General features: G+C 46.3%; 1 protein-coding gene across 1 annotated transcript in view; it reads left to right on the top strand.

The window, feature by feature from the left end:
* The window catches only part of ADAMTS18 (ADAM metallopeptidase with thrombospondin type 1 motif 18), a 78,146-nt gene that overhangs the window by 54,490 nt on the left and 5,382 nt on the right, over positions 1–18,274 (top strand). The window contains exons 14-19 of the mRNA XM_034639606.1: positions 3,932–4,073; positions 6,442–6,568; positions 9,921–10,125; positions 12,849–13,034; positions 14,394–14,606; positions 16,645–16,792. Of these exons, the coding sequence (XP_034495497.1) occupies positions 3,932–4,073; positions 6,442–6,568; positions 9,921–10,125; positions 12,849–13,034; positions 14,394–14,606; positions 16,645–16,792 (1,021 nt within the window). The remainder of the gene's footprint in view (positions 1–3,931; positions 4,074–6,441; positions 6,569–9,920; positions 10,126–12,848; positions 13,035–14,393; positions 14,607–16,644; positions 16,793–18,274) is intronic.

Raw genomic sequence — 18,274 nt, 5'->3', positions numbered from 1 at the left:
TTCCATACAAATTTAAGGACTATTTGTTCCAGTTCTTTGAAAAATGTCCTCGGTATTTTGATCGGGATAGCATTGAAAGTGTAGATTGCTCTGGGTAGTATGGACATTTTAACTATGTTAATTCTTCCAATCCATGAGCATGGAATATTTTTCCATCTTTTTATGTCTTCCTCAATATCTTTCAAAAGTGATCTATAGTTTCTAGGATATAGGTCCTTTACGTCTCTGGTTAAGTTAATTCCAAGGTAACGTATGGTTTTTGGTGTTATTGTAAATGGGATGGATTCCCTAATTTCTCTTTCTTCAGTCTCGTTATTCGTGTATAGAAATGCAACTGATTTCTGGGCATTGATTTTGTATCCTGCCACCTTACTGAATTGTTCTATAACTTCTAATAGTTTGGGAGTGGATTCCTTTGGGTTTTCCATATAGAGTATCATGTCATCTGCAAAGAGAGACAGTTTGACTTCTTCTTTGCCGATTTGGATACCTTTGATCCCTTTTTGTCTTCTGATTGCTGTTGCAAGGACTTCTAGTACTATGTTGAATAATAGTGGCGAGAGTGGGCATCCTTGTCGTGTTCCTGATCTTAAGGGAAAGGCTTCCAGCTTTTCCCCATTGAGAATAATGCTTGCAGTAGGCTTTTCATAGATGGCTTTTATGAGATTGAGAAATGTACCCTCTATTCCTACACTCTGAAGGGTTTTAATCAGGAAAGGATGCTGTATTTTGTCAAATGCTTTTTCTGCATCAATTGAGAGGATCATATGGTTCTTGAGTCTTTTCTTGTTGATATGATGTATCACATTGATTGATTTGCGAGTGTTGAACCATGCTTGCATCCCAGGTATGAATCCCACTTGGTCATGATGGATAATCCTTTTAATGTACTGTTGGATTCTATTAGCAAGGATCTTGTTGAGGATTTTGGCGTCCATATTCTTTAGGGAAATCGGTCTATAATTCTCCTTTTTGTTGGGGTCTTTGCCTGGTTTGGGGATCAAGGTAATATTGGCCTCATAGAATGAGTTTGGTAGCTTTCCTTCTGTTTCTATTTTTTGAAATAGCTTTAGGAGAATAGGTATTATTTCTTCTTTGAATGTTTGGTAGAATTCCCCAAGATAACTGTCCGGGCCTGGAGTTTTATTTTTTGGAAGATTGTTTATCACTGACTCAATCTCTTCATAATTAATTGGCCTGTTTAAAAAATCAATTTCTTCCTGTTTCAGTCTTGGTAGTTTATGGGTTTCCAGGAAGGCCTCCATCTCTTCCAGATTGCTTAATTTATTGGCATAAAGCTGTTGATAAAAGTTTCTCAATCCTTCCAATTTCATTGGTGTTGGTTGTGACCTCTCCTTTTTCATTCATAATTTTATTTAATTTGGGTCCTTTCTCTATTCTTTTGGATAAGTCTTGCCAGAGGTCCATCAATCTTATTAATTCTCTCACAGAACCAGCTTCTAGTTCCTATTTTTAACTGGAACTCGGCTTTGCTTTGGGGTATGAATGCCCAGTTCTAGTGGTAAAGAATTTTCCACAAGACTCATGGGGCAGGAGAGAAACAGCTATTTATACTCATGTTTGAGATTAAAAGAAGGAAAAAAAAGAAAAGCAATACTTAAGAGAGCATCAGGAAGGGAGACACATAATGTTTGCCACAGAGAGAAGGTAACAGATTGCAGTATTTAGGCACATTTTGTTGGCGGTCCTACTCCTATTTTAAGCTTATTTCAGCAGTCACCTGTGTGATCCTATACAAGGTCTTTCTTGTCGGTTTTTTTCAATGAAAAAATGAGCAGCTATGTTGTAGAATTGTAGGAATGTTTTGAGATAATGCCTGGAAAATGCCCAGCAGAGGGCCTGACATGTGGGACGTGACAGTACATGATGGCTCTTATGTTGGTGGCTGGACCTTATAGGATCAGATTTATCCTAAGTCCTTGTCCTTTTTTTAAAAAAGTTTTTATCCAGGGGCGCCTGGGTGGCACAGCGATTAAGCGTCTGCCTTCGGCTCAGGGCGTGATCCCGGCGTTATGGGATCGAGCCCCACATCAGGCTCCTCCGCTATGAGCCTGCTTCTTCCTCTCCCACTCCCCCTGCTTGTGTTCCCTCTCTCGCTGGCTGTCTCTATCTCTGTCAAATAAATAAATAAAATCTTTTAAAAAAAAGTTTTTATCCAAATTCCAGTGAGTTAACATGCAGCGTAATATGAGTTTCAGGCGTACAGTATAGTGATTCAGCCCTTCCATCCGTCCCCCAGTGCTCAGCGGACAGGTGTGCCTCTTAATCCCCTCACCTATTTCACCCCCCACCCAGTTCCCCTCTGGTAACCCGCAGTGTGTTCTCTAGAGTTAAGACTCTCTTTCTTGGTTTGCTTCTTTTTTTCTTTTCTTTTCTTTTTTTTTAGTTTTTTATTATGTTATGTTAGTCACATACAGTATATCCTTAGTTTTTCATGTAAAGTTCCATGATTCATTGTTTGCATATAACACCCAGTGCACCATGCAATACGTGCCCTCCTTAATACCAACCACCGGCCTATCCCAGTCCCCCACCCCCCTCCCCTCTGAAGCCCTCAGTTTGTTTCCCAGAGTCTATAGTCTCTTGTGGTACATTCCCCCTTCTGGTTTGCCTTTTTCTCTCACTTTTCCCCCTAGGCTCATTTGTTTTGGTTCTTAAATTCCACATATGAGTGAGATCATATGGTGTTTGCCTTCCTCTGACTGACTTCACTTAGCATGATACTCTCTAGCTCCATCCACGTCATTGCAAATGGCGAGATTCCGCTCTTTTGTATGGCTGGGTAACATTCCATTGCATGTATACATCACAGCTTCTGTATCCATTCATCTATTAATGGACACTTGGGCCGCTTCCATAGTTTGGCTATTGTAGGTAATGCTGCTATAAACAATAGAGTGCATGTATCCCTTTGAATTAGTATTTTTGTATTCTCGGGGTGAATAATAGTGTAATTGCTGATCATAGGGTGGTTCTATTTCTAACTTTCTGAGGAACCTCCATACTGTTCCCACAGTGGCTGCACCAGTTTGCATTCCCACCAACAGTGCAAGAGGGTTCCCCTTTCTCCAAATCCTCGCCAACACCTGTTGTCTCTGGTATTGATTTTAGCCATTCTGACAGGTGTGAAGTGATACCTCATTGTAGTTTTGATTTGTTTTTCCTTGATGACCTGTGACGTTGAGCATCTCTTCACATATCCTAAGTCCTTTTGAGATTAAATCTGTTCCAGTATATGCATTACCAACCCCTACTTCTGATCCTATTTCTTTTTGTCTTACCTGTTCATCCTGGTACAAAATCAACAGACACATTCTCTTTGGACAGATTCTCTTTGGAAATCCTACTGGAAACCTGCTTGGATTCTAAAACTGATGATAGGTAACTCTAAGGGGGGTATTCTGTGGTTTTTGGAGTGCCTCCCTCGTGCCCAGGAGAAGGATTGTAAATTGTGGCCTAGGATAAATCTTAAAAATAGATATATGTAGATTCAGTTTCAACCATTTCTGTGAGGCACCACTGTGTGTTAGTACCATGCTAGGCTTTCAAGTTTAATGGGAAGGTCGAGACCTCATAATATAACATTATGCCTTCAATATATTGTAAAAAAAATTTTGTTGCATTATTAATGGATATACATAGAGTTGAGGGTTGTGGGCTTACAGCAAATGTCAAGTCATATTTCCTATTTAGCATCCGTCTAAATCACAGCTTTGATGATATGGAAACACACATTTGAAAGTATCAAGGGAAAACTTGAAACCAACATAAAACGTACTTGGGAACAATGGCGTGAGCCAACTTGAAGGTCAAAATGTCATACAAATATCTTTAAAATGCTCGGTGAGATTTCTGGAATTCCAGGGTCTGACCTGTCTCTTCATCTCTGGTTTATATCTACGCTGTCCAGGTCCTGATGCAAGGCAAAAATCCGGGGATAGCTTGGAAGTATGCACTTCCCAAGGTCACGAATGGAACTCAGCCCGCCTCAAAAAGACACAGCCATGCCTGGACCACAGTGCAGTCTCCGTGCTCCGTCTCTTGTGGGGGAGGTAGGGGATTTTCCAGTTCTCCCTTCCAAGTGTCTTCTCAAAACAGGTCCATCGATCTCAGACCTCTTTAAATTGTATGATTTAAATAAGCAACAAAAGAACTGTCTTTTTTTGGGAACCATCCTTGTAAAAAGCAAATATTATTGTCCTCTTTCAGGATTTTCCTATGTACAAGGGAACCAAGTCTCAACATTCAAGTCATTCATAACCAGGACTCAAGAGTTATCTATCTGAATGTGTGGGGGGAAATAGACAAAATACCTATTTATTTATATTTTTCTTTTCAGCTTATAGTTCAGTTTCTCTCTATCCTGACTTTTCTGTCGGGTAAGAACCTCCCGCCGAGGCTTGTGGAACATGGGGTCAACACCAGTGAGGACACGCGCAAGGCAAACGTAACATGTCTGTCTGAAACGCGAGTGCTGTGTCATTCCATCCCCTCGGGTGAGGCCAGCAAAGTCTCTCTCAGGAGGGAAGTGTAGTAAATCTGAGAAATCACCCTCCTAAAGGAGGGAAAACAACAGCCATCTTCTCAGCGAGTAGAAGGCAAACATTTTATTTAGATCCAAAAATACCATCTATTTGTGTGTAAGTCGGTTCTTGTTCCCACTGCCCCTGTGAGAAGAACGAAAGTCTATAAACGGATCCATAAAGCTGAAGCGTGACGGCTGGTCACTCATTTTCTCATTATCAGAGCTCCTGGTGACCGTGGGCCTCCCACCTGTGCCCATCCCCCCACGCACACGGGGGCACCTTGAACCGGCCATGAGCAGAAACATAGAAAATGAAGAAGTTCTTCGGTCTGTACGGCTTCTTCAGGTGTTTACGCTAATTAACAAAATACAAGGACATATTTCTTTGTTAAATACATTAAATACTTGAGAAGTAGTAGTTTTTTTACAGAAATCGGTAAAGGGGATTAAAAGCGCGTGTATCCCGATGAGCCCTGAGTAACACGTAGCACTGCCGAGTCCTCATGTCGTAGGCCGGAAACGAACCCAGCGCTGTATGCTCGTTACACGGAAAGAAAAAAATGTAAAATTACCCAAAGAAGTAACACATTTTTAGTAATACACATTTTAAAGGCAATATGCTATGCAGAAGAAAAAGACCCTCATACTTTAATCAGCACATGCCAGTGGTAATAGTTTTGTCTGTGTCATTCTCTCGCCTCCTTATGCAAATATAAAATCACATGTGTTGGATGTTCTCAGACGCACACCACACAGATCATTTTGTATTCTTTTTTTAACTGTACAGAAAACCATGCTACCGATACATGTTTACAATATGCTCTTTTTTACTTACTCTTAAATTACGAGCAGTTTTTCATGTATTAAATGCTCTTTGAGATCATTTGCAATGACTTCCTGGTATTCCAGGGAGAGCATAGTTCCTTGGGAAGGAGAGAGATTCAATCCGTTTGCCATTTATGGGGAATGAGTCCAACCAAAGGGAGGATGCTGGAGAGATGCATTGTGGGATCCTCCCCTTGCCCCAATTTAGCGATTCCTTCCTGTGACTTCCAGACCGTAGTGTGTCCGAGGCATATGAGGAGAGTCCAAATGAATAAATGCTGCACAAGTAAACGATTAGCTTTAGGGAATCCCAGTGCGTGGTAAGTGCCTCCTCCAGGCAAACTGATCATTATCACAGGAGTGACTTTTCATTGTTTCTCAGATTCCATTTTAAGGAAAAGTACCATGTAAATATAAACAAACAGAATTCAAAGAGGAGGCAGCCTCCTATTTGGAGAGCTGACAAAATTATTCACACACATAAAAAATACGTGCCTCTGATGAGAAGTCCGGAGACGAACATTACAAGCCAGGCAGCAGGTGCCACTAAAGCAAAAACTGAAAGCCCGGAGTCCTAGCTGACGGGTACGAATCCGCATTCAGAGAATTCCGCTTTTTGTTTATATCTACTTCTGATGGAAGTAGGAGCTGCCTCATGGAAAAGCAGGATATTAGTCTTTCCCTATATAATTTACCAACGGGTTTTCTTGGAAGAACATTTTCCAATAGATGGATGCAATGTGAGTTAAAGTTCGTGGATGTTCCCGTGTATAGCCACCCTATTTTCAAAAGGTTGTATTTATCACTTCATGGTTCCAGAATCCACAGCGGGCTTGAAAACTAAGACGCTACACACTAAAATTATGAAAATATGAAAACTATTACCTCAGGGGAAAATGGGATTCAAATTAGTTGCAGATTTTGTCAAAAGGAGGTGTTCTCAACACAGCATTTGGATTCTGTACCTTAAGTAAGACATCAGAACCGTGGTAAGTCAGAAGCTGCACTTGGAAATGAAATTGAATTGGTTATCTGTAATTTTCACTTTGTAACTTTTGATGTCTTACTAGGTTACATAAGTGTAAAGGCCATTTGTTTACGAGATCAAAACACTCAAGTCAGTTCCTCGTTCTGCAATGCAAGGACCAAGCCAGCAACTGAACCCAAAATATGCAATGCTTTCTCCTGCCCTGCTTAGTAAGTCATCTGGAAATGTCTTTCTGGCTATATTTGTACTTATATGCTCTTCTTGGTGATATGAGGAAAATTAAAACCCACTGCTGGTGCTTCTGCTCATAAGTGACCCAGAGACAGACAGAACGCCCAAAAAAAGTAACAGAGAAAAGAAGACAGTTGAGGTTAAAATATGTAACTGGAAAAAAACCACAGATTTGCTTTAGACATTTATTGAACTCCAGCTATGCAAACCAAACCCTGGGATTTAAAGGTGTCTTTTTAAAATTTTTTTTATTTTTTAATCTTTACATAGAGCCTCCTCTGAACTAAATCAAACAGACAGTTAAATAATACAAAATCCCATATTAGTTAAATTTACATGTGGTTGTGTGCTTAACTTTCATATAGTCATCCAAGAATTTAAAAATCATAATACTATGCAGACCATGAAACCCCAAATGCAAATTACACGGTAGCAAGACACAAAATGCAAAGAAAGCGGTAGAGGCCAAGTGGTATTCGGCTTCTGATGATGGCACCCTACGGGGAGCTCGGCGGCTGTGTTTGGGGATGGATTTTAGCCACACTAGTGTTTGGACGCTAATTTTAAAGTAATCTTCCCAGCCGAATGGAGTCTTTTGTGTGATTTATCTTCTGCCAGATGTATTTATATAGAATCGACAGTTTCTTCTAAAGCAGTGCTGTGTTCCCTAATGTTTCAGACCATCTTAATAAGTAGTGTTTGCTTTGTGGTGAGGCAATTATATTGCACAATCTTTTTTTTTTTTTTTAAAGATTTTATTTATTTATTCGACAGAGATAGAGACCCAGCGAGAGAGGAAACACAAGCAGGGGGAGTGGGAGAGGAAGAAAGCAGGCTCATAGCAGAGGAGCCTGATGTGGGGCTCGATCCCATAACGCCGGGATCACGCCCTGAGCCGAAGGCAGACGCTTAACCGCTGTGCCACCCAGGCGCCCCTGCACAATCTTTTTATACACATGCATGTGTTTTTTCCTTGTAATAGTGCCGTCATCATTGTCTGAGGCTTTAGCTGTTCAGCAATCCTGTATGCCCCATTGTCCACCTAGTTTTTCTCCAAGAATCTGGAACCAGCTGTGTCCTGAACACAAAGAGTAGATGGAAAGTTGGTGGGCTTCCGTGGATTTTTCTGCTTTGCTGGGAAATATCTGATTCTAAAAGATACCTAGTGGCTCTGAGACATGATTCCCAACCAGTGTTACTGACGCTTGTGGGGTCATGTCTTCTTCAGATGGCGTGTGTGGGGCGGGGGGATTGTGAGTCTGCTTGAATGGCAAGCTGATGTTTTGTGATTTTAAGCCTCCACTGCATTGCTGGTTATTTCTACCAAGCGAAGAATGGGACCCCATTCATAGGTCTATCTGTGAAAAGGGAGACAGCCTAGCTTGTGCCCGACTTCTAGAATTTCCATGATGACCCTGTGTAGAAATGATACTCTGCAGTAATCAGCTACTGGCTATTGAAAAGTGGAAGAGGCCTCAATAAGGACTGCAGGATTGGAGTGGCAAAATGGGCAGGATCTGTTGCTCCCTTCCTTTCTTCTCCACCTTATCATTTTTATCTTTGTATTTCCTGTTGGAATAATGGGACCTTCAGGGACTTTTGGTCCCTAGACATAATACTGGAAATAAGGTCTTAGGTTATTCGAGTTACAAGGACAAAAGAGTTCATCCCATCTAACTCCGTTATCTTCCCATGCGACAACCACGTCATATGCACCTGCTGGATGCCAGCCTTGGGCTGACAACGGGGTTCTAGAGAACTTGTACTTCCTGCCACCAGGGAACTCACAATCAAGGGGAAAAAAGGAGTGTATAAGGAAGTAATTGAGAGGCTGTGAGATTTGTGCTGTGAAGAGGTCATGTGTAAAAAAAAAGGGGGGGGAATGGACGGTGTAGGAGCTGGGCTCTGAGGTGGGGTTGCTAGGGACTGAGGACAGATGCGGAGTGAGCCTCGGGCCCAAGCGTGCAGAACCGTGCCTGGCGTGCAAAAGGTCTACCTGTGTGTGCTCCTTCTATACTTTCACGGACTCATATTTGTCGCTGAAGGAAAAATTTGAATTGGGTAGACAGAGATGCCATCTTTATAGGAAAATGGTGAAACTAATAAGCCCATAATACTGAGTATGTTTTCTTTGCATCTTACAAGAAATAAATAATTATACAAATAAGGAATTATTCTATTTTATTATTTTTCTTTAAATAAGAGAATATGGGTTATGCAATGTTTTAGAACCCACATCATCTAGAACTCGTGTGTCATACTCTCTGGACAAAAGGCCAGGTTTCTATCTTCACACTCAGGCTGGTGAGGGAAACCAGGGGAGAAAACTACAGGACTGGTAAAGGTGGCAGAAATGCAAGGTAAAACAAAAACTTATTTGGTCTCACTGAGGTTTTGTTGCTTGACATGAAATTTATAATACCGGTAAACCAAGGTCAGTCGCAGACATCGCTCCTATGACTGAAATGCATAAGGTCGTCTCTGGGGGATCTTGTTCATGCCAGGCCTTCCATTCCTAGATTATCAATTGGTCAAGTGCGGTTGTTGGAAAGGGTTAGTAGGTTTCACTGCATCACCCCCTTCATTCACATGCACACCAGGTCTCAGAACACCGTGAAAAATGAGATCTGGCATCTTTTCAATAAAGAACATGAGGTTGTGCCTCTAACTCATCCATAAAGTTGAAGAATAACCAGAATAGTTGGGGGAACTGCCTCCTTGGAAATAGTTTCTCTTAAGACCGCCCCTGGATGTGCCCTTCCCTCCTGCAGGGAGGGAATGTGTCCCCCTCCCCCATCCCCCCATCCCCTTCCCTCTTTCCCTTCCCCTCCTCTCCCATTGAAAATTCTCGCCTCGGTCTCATTACCGTACTTTGTATTAATATCTAGCATAGCAATTACCCCACGGTATTGTCCTTATTTGTTCACGTACCCACCTCATCACTGGGTTGTAGGCTCCTTAATGGAAAGAACATTGCCTCGTTCATTTTTCCAACCCTGATGCCTAGGAGAGTCCCTGGCACACAGCAAAGATCCCAGTAGATTTGGCCGAATGAATGAATCACTCAGGTTTCCAAATGGCACATGTTTCTTCCCTTACAGAGAGCAGGAATGTGTTTTTGCCCAGAACTGTGTGATGATCACATGTGACTCCCTATCCCTGAACCACATTCGCATTAGGCTTCGAAACCCATAGAAGAATTACTAGGAATCGCCCTTATCGGTTCTAAAATCGATGGAAGGCTTTCATCGGGTGGCTAACGTCTGTGCTTTGGAAAGGGTGAGCCAAAGCCTCAGCTTCATCGCAAGTAATTTTGTTTTTCTCTGCAAGCTGGAAGCCTGGTGAATGGAGTGAGTGCAGCAGGTCGTGTGCCGGGGGACAGCAGAGCCGCAAGATCCAGTGTGTGCAGAAGAAGGCCTTCCAGAAGGAGGAAGCAGTGGTGCATTCTCTCTGCCCAGTGAGCACACCCACGCAGGTGCAAGCCTGCAACAGCCACGCCTGCCCGCCACAATGGAGCCTCGGGCCCTGGTCGCAGGTAACTGGGCGACACTTGGAGTCATGAGTCTTGTTCCTGCTGGACAAAGACGGTAGCAAAAATATGGGTGGTGCCCTTGCTCCCCGAGGGGCCCCCCACCGTTGATGCTTTCCCAGGGATTGCAGGGAGTTACTGTGACGAGGCATTTTAATTTGTATTTTTGGTGATTTTGCTGCAAGCTGCAGGTTGGGAAGCCCTGCACAATAGCTCAGTCTTCCTCAGAAGTCGAGAAAGCAGAGTCGGGGCCCTTGAGGCTGGACTAGTGAGCACACCCAGAAAGGATCGAGTGTTGGTGGATTGGCAGACAAAACGGCTACTGAGTTCTCCGAAGCAATTAGAAAACACAAATACAGAGAAGGAGGCACAGGGAGCATACTCAGCTCTTGCCTCGGGGGAAAGAGCCATAGTGTTCGAGGGATCTGCAGGGGAGTCGGGCATAAAGCTTCCTGTCATCACAAACCCTCAGTGAAAGGTAGAAAAGTATAAAGTCAGAAGAGGCCCTGACCTGCCTGCCATTCACAGCTCAGAGGTGCTCCGTGGGGGCTGAGTTTGCCAAAGGTCCTGTCAGGTGGTGTCTGGAAGCGTTTTCACTATCCCAATTCAGGGGGAATGACGCTGTGGGCATCTATTTGGTAGAGAGAAACATTCCACAGTGTCGGGGCTGGCCTCCCGAAACAAAGATTTATCTGGTCCAAGACCTGCCGACGGTGCGGATTCCACTCTGTGGTAGCCCAGGCTCTGCTAAACCACGGATGTCAAGCCAGTGTTATGGAGACATCAGAAAGATGCAGGGCTTCCATCACCTGAGCTGTGAAGCCAGGGAGAAGTCCGCGATCACATTTCTACCATGCTTTCCTTTAGGGACCATTATCCTGGAGCATGGACTTCTGGTTAATGTAGCCGTGTTCTGCCACAACCCCAGCAGAGTTCAGATCAAGGCTTTTGTTTTAATTATAGGACGTGGGATTTTTTTTTAATGTTACCCTCTGGTAGGGGAACAAGGAGCCAGCAGTGGGAAGAGTACCTTTGACACGCATCGCTATGCTTTAAAATGAAGGAACTCATTTACAGCAGGTCAGTCTAAATAGGATACGGTGTTATGTCTGGTCTCTTTTTCGGCAAGTAAGGAGGTTCACTTTCCAAGAGGAAAATTTAAAGGGCTGTTTTAGCCAAATGTGTGTGGTAGGCCTCGGGAAAAGAAGTGGGGGGCCGAGCAGTTCCAAATGCAACCTCATGAAAAGGAACTTTGGTTCAGAGTTTGCCCCAAATTTGGCATGGAAAAATTTTGAGCGAGTATTTTATGTCCTTAGTTTTTTGTTTTGTTGATGTTTACTAAGATCAAATGTGTCCTTTTGGGAACATCTTCATGACAAACTTGAAAGGAGACCCTCAAAATGTTACCTCAACCTGTTCTTCCCTTAGAGACCATGTCTCTAAAACCCTCTGGGAAGCAATTTTAAAATATCATTCTTAAAAAATAATTAAAAACAGGACAAAAACATGTAAACATAAAATAAGAATTCTATTGAGTAAGGGTCAGCCAGTGAGACATTTTGACTATGAATGAAGGATGATATGCGTTAGCTGTGCATACCCGTTTGATACCAGACCAAGCTGTCTGCCCACCTCCGCTGCGTGACAGCTGTTTCATTGATCTCGGTCACGTTCTCTCAGCTCCGAGTCTCAGATGGCCCTTCTGGAGAATGGGACGATAGCCATGATCTCAGAGGGTGGGCAGAAGGTTGTGGATAGAAGTCAACATGCATGCGTCATCACACGGAAGGCATTAAATAACTTGTCTGCTGCGGTGTTTGCAGATTATGATAATAGCGTCCCCATCATCCCTCTCCCTTAAGGATGTGAAGAGCCAGAAGTCATGTGGGTCCTCGGAGGAGGCTTGGAATTGTGCCCAGATGTTTGCATGTTGACAGAGAGCCAAGGCACGTGGGGAGCATCTCCTATGGCCCTTCTGATCAGAAACCAAGGCCGGGGAGGGGACATGCCCCTTGAGGGCAGACTCAGACCTGGAGCCAACACCTTCCAAGTGACCCCGATAAGTTAGCTACTCATCTGAAAGCGAGGACATTCTTCCCTGCCTCGTCTGTCCCACAGAGTTCTCGGGCAGGGCCAGAGAGTAAGAGTGCAGCAGTGACGGGCCCAATGCGTGGTTCAGTCCGATGCTGGCCGAGTGCTTCCTTCTTTTTTCCCCTGTGGTGAGCACACAGCCCGCCTCCGGGGCAGCAGCTGGGTAGGAACAAGAGGTGGACACCGCAGCAAATTTGTAACAATGTCACAGTCTCTTGCTATTACCCAGCTATTTGTGTTGTACTTCCTATCGGACGCACAATAAGCCTCCTCAGCCAGGGGCCCGGCCCCACTCTGCCCTGCGCCAGAGAGCGAGCCACCGTGACACCCAAAGAGCCGGCCACGTACCACTCTCCCGGTAATCACGTGTGCCATGGACAGAAAGCCTCGTCTCCGGCCCCGGGCACCCAGCAGCCCCTGGGCATTCAGATGTCGAAGGTGAATGCTAACCTGCATTTAAGGCCTCTGGAGGGAGGAACGATTTCTCCTACTGACTCCAAGGGATTTTACTGGGCATTTGGTTTCAGAGCTGAAAAACAGTTTGTTGAATACCTCATTAATACGTGCTCAGTGTTCACCTGGAAGAACATCATTTGAAACTAGCATGCAAATGACTTTTTTTTTCTCCCCATCTCCAGTGTTCCAAGACCTGCGGGCGAGGGGTGAGGAAGCGTGAAGTCCTGTGCCAAAGCCCTCCGCCAGCAGAGAAGGTCCCGGAAACCCTGTGCTCCAACAGCCCGAGGCCAGAGTCCCAGGAGGGCTGTGTGCTAGGACGGTGCCCCAAAAACACCCGGCTGCAGTGGGTTGTCTCCTCCTGGAGTGAGGTATGAGCTGCGAGTTGGTCCTGCTGGGTTGTGTGTGTGAATGCTCAGTTCACCCACTGACCCCAGGTGCTCAGACCGCCTTCCTGTTGCACACACACAGCAGGTGCTTACTAATTCTCCGTTCTTCCTGCCCGACTCTTCGTCATACCCTGATGACGCACCCATCGCACTGAGCATGGAAGTGCAAACCTCTACCCCCCCGCCCCCCTCCCCCAGCACGTGTATGGTGGCACCCTAGGTGGTAGGGCACGCAGAGTGCCTGAGTGGGGATCTCTAATGCCATGGGGAGCTTGTGGTCCCCCAGCCTTGCCACCAGGGGGCGTCTTTGTCAGGAGAGACTTTCTGGGAGTCTGAGTCTGAAGGATGAGTAAGAATTGGGCAAGAGTGGGGTAGGGGGTAGGCTGTTCCAGACGAAAGGTGTGCCCCATACAAGGGTGAGGGGAGAGAAGGTGACAACCAGTACAGTGGGATGAGGGGGTGGTGGAAACTGAAAACCTCATCAAGGCCCACCTAGAACAATCCCACATAAAGCAGACAGCCCCTGAGACAGGCAAGGCGCTCACCGGGAGATTGCTGTGATTGGGACGAAAGATGCGTGTTTCAGGAAGGGAGAGAAGCAGAGTCTTCTTGAGTTCCTAAGGAGGCCATTGCCACCTTCGGACGTAAGTGGGTGGAGGCGAGAGGGACCCGTGAAGATGTCTCCTGGATTTCCGGCTTGGGAAACTCGGGTGCATGCGCAGCCAGAGGAACCGTGAGCCGAGGAGCCCAGCCTGAAGTCTGCGTCAGTAACTGATGGGTCGAGGTCTCTGCTCTGGAGGAGATGGCAGTTCGGGGAGAAAGACCAAGGCCGGGACCGGGAACAGATCAATAGTGGGGAGAGTGTGGGGCAGTAAAAGCAGCAACGCCTGGGTCTGGCCGTTGGTGTCCTTTTGTTCTAAGTGATAAGTAACATACAGAGCAAAGCGTCCACCTCTTCCCACCCATGTTCTTTGAGACGTTAGAGCCTAATGGCTAAATGTGTGGGTAAATCAGACTTACCCTATTTCCTTCCAGTATTGACTCCGGATGTGACCTTGAGCTACCCACTCACCCCTGCAGAGCCTCGCTGCTGGACCATGCCCCAGTGTGTTTCACGGTGCCAATGAGCTCTGAGACATTGGGACAGTTCCTCCAATTCTCTAGCCTTTGGTTTCTTTGCAGCAGCACGAGGGACATGGCTGCCTTATGTTTTGGATCCCTGAGTATGTGTGGTGGACCTGCCGGGATCCCATTCCTAGAAGTTCACGTGGGTGGTGCCTTGGCTCAGCGGACTTGACCGTGGAGCTCCGCACACTTAACGCCTCCTTTCTTGGCTCCTAGTGTTCGAAGACCTGCGGTTTGGGTGTGAGGAAGCGGGAGATGAAATGCAGCGAGAAGCCCTTCCAGGGAAAGCTCATCACTTTCCCAGAGCGAAGGTGCCGCCACATTAAGAAACCAAACCTCGACTTGGAAGAGACCTGCCAGCGAGGGGCTTGTCCCGCCCATCCGGGCTTCGGCGTGGCAGCCGGCTGGTACCCATCGCCATGGCAGCAGGTGAGCGCCCGCAGATTTCCAGGAGATTCCCCGAACGGGGGCAGCCCTCCAACAGCTGCTGTGAGGGAGCCGGCCAGACGTAAAGAGCAGAAGCTCAGGTTCTGGAGGCCGAATGACTTGCCATCTTTGGCCAGAGCCACCACCTATGTGGCCCCGAGCTGGTTCCGGCACCTGTGAGCTTCGGCTTTCACAGCTAGAAACTCAAGGTGATAATGTCCAGAAGAGCTGACGTTTTTCATGAGCACCTAAGATAATGTAAAGCACTTAGACCAGGCTGGTCACATGGTGCCTCACATTCACTGTTGCTGCTGCTCTCAAAATCCCCACGAGAGTCTTCTGTATTCTAGAAACATTGCTCATAGTCTTGACTCCTTTGGTTTTTATGTCCTGTTGCTGAATGATGTAGTAATAGCTGGCATTTGTTGAAACTGCCTTGTGCGTGGGTAATTTTGTCCCTGTTTTGTAGGGGAGGCAGGGAAAGCTCAGAGTTGGTCAGTTCAGGCCAGGACCCCCCAGCTCCTAAACGCATCAGATGTTAGAGGCACCCTTTTTCTCAGAGGACTCGGATGAGATTTTGGGTACAGTGGTTTGGTTCTGATTGGCTGGGCTGGTGTGGGACGCAAAGCCTGAGAGAAGCTGTGTTGTGTGTTGTGGTCCTTGTCCTGTCCAACCAACAGATGTCATGGAGCTCTTTAAAGAACTCGCCGGCTTGGAGGTGCTGCCCCGCCCATCACTAAACACAGGGCGAGCACAGGTGGAGGGCTATAGATAGGTGTCTGTGTAAGTACACGTACACGCACACGTGTGTATGTATATATTATGTGTGTGCCCCGTGTGTCCTGGGGAGGATCTGAGAACTAAACCATGACAAAAGCAAAGGAAACTAGTGTGAGTGTGTATCTCTCATCGGCCAGACAGCATGCTAGATGCTATTTACATCGCCATGGACTTTTTCAAATTTCTATCACTATCCTACTCATTTAAGAGATTTGGAAATTGCTTTATTTTAAGATTATTTAGATCAGGTATCAGCAAACAAACAACTGACAGCAAGCCAAATCTTGCGTCCCCAGGCCTTTTTTTTTTTTTTTTGTAAATAAAGTTTTATTAGAACACAGCCATGCTCTTCTGTCTACACTGCGCGTGGCTGCTTCGGTGTGAAGGCGGACTGAGTGGTTGCAGCAAACACCACATGGCCCACAAAGCTGAAAATATTTACCATCTTGACCTTTACAGAAAAAAATTTGCCAGTTCCTGGTTTAGATAACAATCCTACAACTCTGTCTGCCCTTGGGGCTAAATCCAAAACTCATATGCCCTCCATCCCCGCATTGTTCCCTCCCAAACACCAGCCCCTATAATGACGCTTGTCCAAGATGCGCACTTCACCTGTCTGCAGCAAATAAAAAGAAATAATAATGTAGTGAATTTTTAAAAGCAAAACAAAAAATGTTTCTTTTGTCATAAAATGTCTTTGTGTTTGGGGGAAAAAGTTGGTGGTCCTTGTTAGTCATCTATTTTTTTAACTGGACAGCGAAATCTGACCTCTAGAAGTGCCACACCCACCATGCCAAGTGGGAATGTGGCCGGGCACCGAGGGCAGGATGCCAAAGCTGCTGGGATGCAGTAGTGTTTCTTTGCTGTCCTAACTCTGAGCCACCCCCTGCCCCCCACTATTGCATCTGCAGAGATTATCTGGAATTCTTTAAAGACTGTGATGCTTTGTTCTGTGTCCTTATGGTGGCATCTGTATTTCTGGAAGCTCCCTTCTTTATGAGTCACTTAACTGGAGACACACACTCTGGGGCGAGATAAGCATTTGCCTCAGACCCCCTTCTGATCAGCTCACATGGCTCCCGTGTATCAGACTGTGGACGTGAGCACACGTGCCGGGCTCTGGCCAAGCCCTGCTTCATCAACAGGGCACCCAGGTCACGTCCTGAAGCCTGGAGATCCCTTCTGTTTGACATCACTGACCTCCAAAGGGACACCGTCCAGCTGAGCGTTGCTGACTCCTTTCTCTTTTGCTCTCCTGCAGTGCACGGTGACCTGTGGAGGGGGTGTCCAGACCCGCTCTGTCCACTGTGTTCAGCAGGGCCGGCCGGCCACCAGCTGCCTGCTCCATCAGAAACCCCCAGTGCTGCGAGCCTGTCACACAAACTTCTGTCCAGCTCCTGAAAAGAGAGGTAAAGGCCCCCCCCACCCCAGTTTTGCTAGTCTTGAGAGAACTTTTCAAAAACCCCATCCTGTGTGGTTGTGCAGTTTATTCCTTGCAACAACTGCAGGGGGTGCCCCTCACACCACTGTCTGTGTGAACAGTGCTCCCCACAGGTGTACAAAGCACAGATCTGAGGGGGTTCCTGCTCAAAATGACCTCGTGTGCACACCTATGCAGGGGACATCTAATTCTACGATAAGGCTTTGTAGCCATTAATTCTTACTTTGGTGGGGAAACCGTCCTCTCGCAACTCCATTTCTTAACACTGTTTTAGCTGAATAAGCCAATGACAAAGCAAGCACCAGGCGCCCAAGGAGCGCGAGAGGGAACCGTCGTCGGGGAAGCCACGTGTTCACTGAGGAGCGGCTCAGTTACACCGCTTGGTGGATGGACGTGTCCCCGAGTTACCGTCCGTTCCAACGAAGTGTGGCGTGTGCCAGTGGAAAAATGGGAAACTGAATTATCTGAGTGAACTACACTGTGTTTCACTAGCGCAGCCCACTCCAAAGTAATCTGACGAACACACCGGGAGAGGTCTCCTCCCCCCACTCAGATTTCCTTGTGCTAAAGAATTATGTCCCCCCGTACCACTGCATTTCTTTTCATCCAGTCGTGGCTTTTCCAAGACTGCTTAATTTCTTACCCCGTGCTTTCCGGTCCGTGGTCAGGCAGCCTCAGGAGCCTCTCTCACTGGCTCTCCCCTGTCCCTGTCACTTCGCGTTTCTCAGCTGTTGTCCTTGTTTATCTGCGTCTCAGAGCCTTAGCTCCAGGCTCTGCGCCTTTGCCCTCCTCTGCCCTCTCTCCTTCCTTATGAGGCCTGCACGAGACGGAGAACAGCACCACAGCAGCTGCTCCGAGCCACACCACGGCCAAGGCAATGCTAGAATTCTCCAAACCTGCAGCCCTTCTCGGCAGAAAGCTTATGGGGAAAGAGACACACATTTTGAGCAAGTGGTCATGTACTTGCAAACCGTCTCCTCCCTTCTTCCCCCTTGGTGACTTCTCTTTCCCCTCTTCAGTCAGGTGGCCCCAAACAAGCCCACACATGCCAAGAGTGAGAAGTGCATGCCCCCTGGGTACCGTGAGACAGGCTAAAGGACAAAGGAAAACTACGAAAATGGCTCAGCAGTATCTCCTGGGCAGGAGTGCAAGGTGGGCAGAGCCAAGACACATTACATTAGATCCAAGGTGGGGGAGGCCGCTGGTGTTATCATTTTGTCCATCCAGCGCCCCGCCTGGCACGCTGTCGGTGCTCACCACGTGTTAAGTGTAAGACCGTGTGTGAAGCACTGTGAGGTTCTCTACTTCCTTCAAAGCCAGGTCACTGAGCACCTGCTATATATCCCTAGAAGAATTCTAGGGATAAGAAAACAAGGCAAAATCCTGTTCTTACACTACAGGGAGTCAGTGTCTCAGAGGGGGAGGATACAACAGAGGTAAGTGATAGAGT

The sequence above is a fragment of the Ailuropoda melanoleuca genome, chromosome 12 (assembly GCF_002007445.2).
Source record: "Ailuropoda melanoleuca isolate Jingjing chromosome 12, ASM200744v2, whole genome shotgun sequence".
Classification (NCBI taxonomy): Eukaryota; Metazoa; Chordata; class Mammalia; order Carnivora; family Ursidae; genus Ailuropoda; species Ailuropoda melanoleuca.
The sequence above is the reverse complement of the archived record's forward strand: the minus strand, read 5'-3'. Positions and strand labels throughout refer to the sequence as shown.